The sequence below is a fragment of the Scomber scombrus genome, chromosome 13 (genome assembly GCF_963691925.1).
Source record: "Scomber scombrus chromosome 13, fScoSco1.1, whole genome shotgun sequence".
In the NCBI taxonomy this organism is placed as follows: domain Eukaryota; kingdom Metazoa; phylum Chordata; class Actinopteri; order Scombriformes; family Scombridae; genus Scomber; species Scomber scombrus.
Window position 1 is genome coordinate 6837044 of NC_084982.1, and position 8104 is coordinate 6845147.

The 8104-nt window shown below is 38.4% G+C and overlaps 1 protein-coding gene across 2 annotated transcripts in view; it reads right to left on the reverse strand.

The window, feature by feature from the left end:
- Positions 1 to 8104, reverse strand: part of LOC133992722 (diacylglycerol kinase gamma) — an 86508-nt gene that overhangs the window by 54587 nt on the left and 23817 nt on the right. Inside the window, exons 12-17 of one of the 2 annotated variants that reach the window (XM_062431431.1) lie at positions 7700 to 7788; positions 6695 to 6811; positions 5571 to 5669; positions 4140 to 4250; positions 3962 to 4035; positions 1974 to 2048 (exon numbers count right to left, since the gene is read on the reverse strand). In XM_062431431.1, coding sequence (XP_062287415.1) covers positions 1974 to 2048; positions 3962 to 4035; positions 4140 to 4250; positions 5571 to 5669; positions 6695 to 6811; positions 7700 to 7788 — 565 coding nt within the window. The remainder of the gene's footprint in view (positions 1 to 1973; positions 2049 to 3961; positions 4036 to 4139; positions 4251 to 5570; positions 5670 to 6694; positions 6812 to 7699; positions 7789 to 8104) is intronic. The other variant, XM_062431432.1, reaches the window with a different exon arrangement.

The window sequence follows — 8104 nt, forward strand, 5'->3', positions numbered from 1 at the left end:
CTCAATCACAACAAAATGTTCTCAACATGAGATTCTGTACTGCTGAGGGTAATACAAATGTTTTATTAAGAACGGAATAAATAAGTTGTTAATAAAAAGACTAAAAATGAGCAATTGTGACACATACTACAATATTTTGACCCATGATTTTATTAGTCATAATGTTACAAAAAATAAAATTGCACCAGATTTAGTATCACATCCTGACACTGTGATTATGATACTTTTCCTAATCTCCAATATCACATCGCAGTATTAAGTTTTTGACGCCACTTGTATCATCTACAGCATTTTCCCCAAAGACCTGAGTGCGTCATTGGGTCGCTTCTCCTACAATTGGTTCTCGAGGGCAGCAGATCTGCTAGTCGTGACAAGAGAGAGAGAGAAAGGTAGAGAGAGGGGAATAGAGGAGGACAGAGATTCACACAAATGAAAGTGAAAGGATGCTGAGTGGAGTGCTTCACCTTCAAGGTAAAGCATTTACGCCTTATGTGCTGTGTAGGCCATTTTTTCCCCATGAATGGACAGAAGGCATAACAGTATTCATTTCAGAGTACAAGCAGTACTCAGCTCTGACGTATGAGCATGTGTGTGTATGTCAGGAGGTCAAATGCACAACACGGCAATAAAGCAGTGTTCCCATTCCCCTTCACCAACCTACACAGCAGGTTAGTTTGACATGGAGGGAGGAGCTGGTCTGACAGTACAAGTTTAGACTGAGAGGTAACCCTACTACTTTATATTCATGATGTTCAAACTCCTGATGCAGCTTAAAGTCACTGTATAATAAATCTCTAGAACACATGCATTCACTTTTTTTAAATAGATGGTATCTTTATGTATGTCAATTTTTATCAACTTAAAAAAATAAATAAATAAGTTGTTTCCACAATCTTAGATGCAACAAAGATTCCTGGTTGGGCTCATGGTCAGCACCTTCTACTTAGGGCACTATATAGTGCATCAATTCACATTGAGAATTTAAACACAAAAAATGGGTAAATATAAGGTGCTACACAGTAAAAGAGGAAGTGATTTAAGAAGACACAGCCAGCAATATTCCACAGGAAAATCCTGTGACCCTCGGCTCCAGCAGCTCTCAGATGTAACAAGCATGCTGAAAGCACAGCTATATGTATAAGCTCTGAATGGGATAATATAATAACACCACTTAACTCAAGATATAAATCCTGCCCAAATGGAGCTTATAAGTGAAATATTGATATTGGGTTGGCCAATTTTTTTTTACATTTCTCCACTAGAGTAGCTTTGCATGATTTACAGTTAAAAAAGCTCCTTATTTATCTTATACAGGCCCTTTCTGCAGCCCCTCAGCTCAGCCTCTGTCTCTTAACAGGCAGTCTGATCTCCTTTCTCTTTAAAGCCCCCATCCTGATGAGCCCATTCTGTTATATTAAGTTACTGCAAATGCAAACCCAACATTTCCTGCTTTACTGCTTCATATTAAAAGCTTTTCATGACTAAATAATGGGAGACTTTTATCGTGAAGAGTTTACAATAACTGAATTAGCAGAGCTCTATTAGCAATGCTAAAAACCATCAACACAACAAAATATGGGGATATTTGCAGATCACTTAGAAATAATGCAGGGAGGAGTAGAACAAGCAGAAAGAGCCACAGTGATGATGATGTTTGATGAAGAGCTGCAGACAACCAGTACACCTCCAACAGCTAAACAACTTATTTTACTTTGCCCTGCTGTGTAATGGAAGAACACTGTGCCAGCTCGTGTGCAGAGTTAGATGACCACATAAAAAATTCCATCACAGGTCAGCTCGGGCTGAAAGTAGAAAAACTGTTGGAAACCTAGCGTTCCGAGCAGTTCAAAGCCAGTGCTTTTTGTTCACAGGGATTACTTCTACCTACATTTATCTCATTATTTGACACTTTGGCCATGTTTAATATGAGCATCTGCCATTGAAAATAAAAACGATGACTGCAGCAGACTTACCCGACCATGGGTCCACCTTGATCCAAATTGTACACCTGCCTGGGGTTTAGTAGGTACCTAAACTTCCTCAATACCCTGAAAGAAGAAAGTGACAGAAAAAACAATGATTCAAATAATGACGTATACAGTGAGAATATATGGCGTACGCTGACCAGAAGTTGCTGTACTTGCATATTCCAGGTTATGATGGAGTGTTGATCCATATGTTAGCAGAACTGAAAATAAGTAGGGATGCCACAAAAAATCTTGGCAATTTGGGTTTAGATATTTCACTTAGTGTAAGCATCATATAGCTTTACTGAATGCATTTGAATAGCCTCTGTGCACCCTACATTACACCATTTTAAATGATCTGTCTACCGTGGTGCTTTGGTTCTGTCTGAAATGTACAGAAATAATCATTTCACATTTCAGGAGGAAGAGGCATACTATAACAGAGATAAAGAACAGGAGAGTTTTTAGTTTGCATGCTCTGCTCTCTCCTATCTATAATCTTTTCGCTCTCCCAAACTGTCTGTATTAGTGAGCTTCAGGACAACTGAGCAGTTTCCTGTATCCTTGTGATAGTTACGTAAAATACTCATTGAAGCCCCCACAATGATCTTCAAACATTTCTTTTATGCAGGCAACTGTGCAGGCTTCTACTATACTCCTTATTTCAACAGAAGGCTCGTCAGTATATTTTATTATACTATTAGAATATAGAGATAGATAGATGCTACAGTAAATCTAGAAAACAAAGGAACATGAGGGATGGATACATTTGGTCAGGTAAATGTGGATTTGCCAATTGATTTAAAAAAAAAAATGTAATGATAATATTTTTATGTAGATGCTTATACAACTTCTGGTAAGTTACTTTAGACATCAGTTAAAATTAAACAGTTTATAAAACAGAAAGCAAAACCTCATCTAGGTTTTTCACACAGAAATAGCAATACAATGGCTTCTTCTTTCCTGTTCACAAGTAATGTAATGTCTATTAATAGAGAATAATTTCCTTTCAAATGGTAATAAAGACTGCGTTGCTATGGTAATGTGTCAGGCTGAAGCAGAGCAACAGGGTATGATTGGTCTTTGTTGTGTGGTAGGTGGGGAGCAAGGCAACAATGAAGACATTTATTTACAGCATGTATAGCCTTCTTCATTTTTAAATAACAGTGTTCAGAGTGACAGCAGGGAGGTTTAGAAACTCTGGTGCACTCTGACACAGACATCAGTTTCCTGAAGTGTGCTGTAATTTTCAGATAAATAATAGTGTCATTTCAGCATACTACAGTATATCTGTGTGTGCAAAGGGACTAATTACGATAAGTCCTCGTATGTGATCCTACAGTTGACTTCCTCACCACAGCCACCAGAGGAAGACACTATACTCAATATAGAAATTATCTTTAGGGCTCACACCAACAAAGTTCTGTTTCCTGCTGCAAGAAGGCACTGATCATTGCAGCTGACAGTGAAGTGGAGCACAGCTAAGAACAGCACAGAAAATGCTAGGAGGCAAATGAGGAGAAAATAAATTAGATGCTCGTTGATCATTCACCAGTCCTCCAAAATCTATATATTAATGCTTTAAAAAGTTGGTTAAATTAGTGGTGATAATTTCACACATAATTCAAATTTAAAAAAAGGATTCCATATAAGATACTTATTTTAAAAATTCAAGATATAAAGTTACCCTTATGTTTTTTAACTAACTAACTAACTAACTAACTAACGTTTTTGTAAGGTTTTCATGTTTTTTTACTGACCTGCCCAAAAACCCAAACCATGAATAAACCTCATAATTATCTGATTTTATTTAGAAAAAATAAACCATAAAAAGTAATGAGTCTTACTTTTCCTTGACTTAAAAATAATTTGTTTTCGAAGTTTTTATTCAAAGTCAAATTGCTGTCATCAAGTTGAAACTGTGACAATAAAGAAAAACAACTAGAGCAGGCCACCTGACCACAGCAGAGGGCTCTTAAGTGGCAGCAACTTACCGCTCCCCCTGTCTCCCTCCACTCTTGGGATTGACCAGGACCAGGAGTGAATGAGTACCTGGAAGAGGAGTAATCTGGGGACAGGAGGGAGAAACAGGGTCAGGCAGTTGCTAAACAGCTGTGTTTGGTCATTTAACAATGAACAGGATACATAGCTCCTGGATGCTGGATGACATACCTGCAGAGCTTGTCCGTCCCCGGGGGAGAATTTGAAAATCTGATTGGTGTCGTCAGGGCTGGTGCTGGGTGGCGACTCCCCCTCACCGCGCTTCACCACAGAATGACGGTCCTGTGAAAGGAGGAAGACAGGTGCATTGGCCTTGTATTCATGTATGAAATGCCCGCAGTGAAAATGGATATGCTTATGAATCAACTTGTCAATGAGGTATTTGTGAGGCAAATTAAGTAGTCAGATGACAGGCCCTAAAATAGAATAATCGCCGAGTGTGAAATTGAGGCAGGTGTTTGGTGGACATAGGTCTGACATCATTTGTTAGAGGAAAGATGTTGAATGGCAGCATGTCACTAATACTGTCAGCTCGGTCGTCCATACAGACATTAAAACCCATTTACACCTGGCCTTTACATGTGATCTGTATCTGGATACATGATCTGGATTGTGGACCCACATTGTGATCGGACAAACAAGTCAACCGATAGTTCACCTAGGTCAAAGGAAGTAGTGCCTCGATTGGTGTGATACACTCTAGCACAAGCTACGACGTGCAGCTTTTAGCCAGGCTTACTTAAGCAACTGGGAAAAGGTAGAATTAGGTTTCCCTTCAACTTGCTGGTTTGATTTTTTGTATGAACTGCATTGGCAGCTGAGATCATAATGCAATATAATGCATTCTAAGTGCACATCTTGTCTTACCATGCATATACAGTCATACAGACATCTATATTGTGGTAAATCAAGTTCCTAGTGTAGGGGACAGGGTTGATAAAACAAAGGTGCAAGTTGCTGCAAAGAGTCCTTTCAGTGTTTTAATCTAATGGCCACCAGTTTTCATCCATGGCTGCAGTGGTTTCATCCAACTTAACCTCCAATAACCTCAGTGGGCAAAGCTAATCATCTGAAAAACCTTCACTTACTACTTTGCCATTGGTGGTAAAAATTACCACTTTCTCCAAAAACACACAGGTGTGAGTATCCATACACTTGGAGATACACTGTCATTAAAGCAATACTTCTCATGAGTCTTTTTGAGTTCTACATAATCACATCATGTGGGCCCAAAAGGTTGCTGCACAAAGTTTCCTCACTGGAGAACAGCTTAGATTTATGGAGTTTGCAGGAATCACAACATCCACTGAAACTTTTCAAGTCACTCTTAGAGTATCATCCACTTCTCTCCTGTCTATCCATTAACTATGAAGAAACTATAAACTTTTTACAGCAACCTTTTAATTATGCTACTACTTACCCACAAACATTAGTTCAGTATTTAGCTTACAACTGTGTGAACATAATACTCACATATGAAAAGGGTTATTTTCTGGTAAGTGATAGTATATGACATTAAACTATCCCTCCTGTTTTCTGGGGAGGTTAATGTTGTCTCTGTTGTACATAATCTTGGAAAGCAAATAAAAACAGCATTCTTACCAAGACAACAGGGCAGATGTACGAGGGCAACAGAGTGTGGTCCCTCAAGGCTCCTCCATCACACTCTGGCTTCACATTAGATGCACACTTGTTATGGAGCTATGAGGGAAGAGAAGAGGCAGAAACATAAGAACTGTGGGCGTAATCCATCTGTGAGACTGAGTGTAGCAGTATTAAACGCTGCAGAAAGCATATACGACTAGCTGACAGGACATGCAGTGTCAGTCAAAAATTGATGTTTTTGTAATTTTTAATGACAAATATTTTTCATGCTGGAATGAGAGCACATGCTCTGTGAGCCTGATAGTTGGAACAGCAGCATCAATACTGAGGGGAAATACAAGTCGATGATGACATCTAGTGGATTTGACAAGCACTGCTAGGTGTGTTGACCAGTATAAAGCATGCCGTTACATTGTGGGGAAGCTGCTCCATAAAAGGTAAAGCACTACATTTTAGTTGAAAAAGAAATAGTTCTTCAGAAAGCAGAGCAAAGAGAGATGTTAGATTTAAAGCCTGCATTTAGTCGGACAAATTGTGTAAACCACTGACAAGTGTTGGCTGCACAGTGTCTTCATCAGGGTGGAAATAATACAACCAAATTGTTTAAAATAAAAACAAGACAGAAATAATGACTACAGAAATCATACTGTATCACTCAGTAGTATGCAGTCCCATCAATAAGTAATATGAAGAAGGTTATTTATTTAAAAAACGGTTTATAATCTATTTCTTCATTGAAACATGGGTAAGAAATGAAAGGCAGATTTCCATCTGCAGGAGCATTTTCAAATATAAAATACAGTTATTGTCATATCAGTTTTTCCATCTTCAAAGTTCAGTGACTTTTCTTGTTGCAAGTGAAAGAAATTATTTGACCACTTCGTTTTTATTTTTTTAGGGTCAGGGTTATGCATGTAGTTGTTATGCTTAAGGTCTTAATGGAGTGAATGTAAGTCAACCTACATTTTACATTTTTAATACATACAAACAATTTTAACATTATTTCATGTTTCTGCATGCAATGCTTTTCTGTCAAACACAAGGTTATTACTTTAATCTTTTTTTAAAGGCCACTGCAGAATTAAGTGTTGTTCTGTGTCTACATGTGACAGGAAACTCACAGTGATCTGACACCACACACAGTGCAGGCCCGTCAGGCCCTGGTAACCCTTGATGCTTCTGTGACAGCGATCGCACTTAGTAGGAGAGTTACCCTCCATCCATACATGCTGCATAGCCTGGAGAGAAGAGACATGTAAGGATTTATTACTATTTGATTTTCTAATAGTCAATATGTTAGAATTTATTTTAGGTCAGGATGCAAACATAACTGTAACTTATTTCACAAAATGACTATTGCCGTTATCCACAATACTGTCAAGCACAAAATACACGTCACAAACAAAATACTGGTCTAACTGAAATTAAAAGCTACTGACAAAGAATCAACTATGATGATTGAAATCTGGGACTCATGATTAATCATTTAGTCTAAAGAATGTCAGACAATAGTGAAACATGCTCATAAAAGGTTCAAAGAACAAACGTTTACATCTTCAAATAGCTAATTTTGTCTGAGTAACAGACCAAAAGACAAACTTATTAAGTTAACAATGATATAAACTATGAAAAGCAGCACATCCTCACATTTTTAAGGAATGGAACTAGTGACATTTTTGCTTAATAAATTACGTTAATGGGTAATCAGTTATCAAACTTGTTCTGATGCTTGACTCATCAATTAATAGACTATTGTTTTGGTCCCACCAGGCTCAAATTATTGATGGATGTGAGTTTTTTGCCAGAGGCTTGACTGTGAGTTTTAGTCATAACCCAGAACAGGCTGCAATCAGCATGTGACCTGAGCAACCACCAAGCCAGAGAATCATTCTAGACCTCCTAATTACGTCAATGCTAAATTACAAAGGATGTTAACCAGATAAGAAACCCTGCATGACCTCCCACTGCATCCCATGATCCTTCGCTGTTCTGCTAAACAGGACCAGGAGCCAGTGGGAATCCATCAAACAGACCGGTCAGTGTTCCTGTCTCATTACCCTGCAGCATTGCTCCATGTTATCAGCGCAGCATTTCATGTGTGCTTTATTCGTTGTGTTTGTACTCACGTTGGTGTGCCTACGTGACTTAGCGTAGGTGCTGATGCAGGCAGCGATGTCTTTGGATACACAGCGTTCGTGCACTGTGTACTTGCATACTGAAGGAAATAGAATGAAACACTTTTCAGATTCTGTAAGTTGACTTGGATGAACAGCATTCTTTATATTACAAACCAGTGCAAGCACACACACACACACACACACACACACACACACACACACACACACACACACACACACACACACACACACACACACACACACACACACACTGTTGCACATACAGTTGTAATAAAATATTTTTTAATTCTTCTCATGAAATGATTGTGACAATGTGATTTATTCTTGATAGATAAAGTGTATATATTCTCAAAATTGTATTGATCAATCTTTTTGCACCTGGTCAAAGGTGAT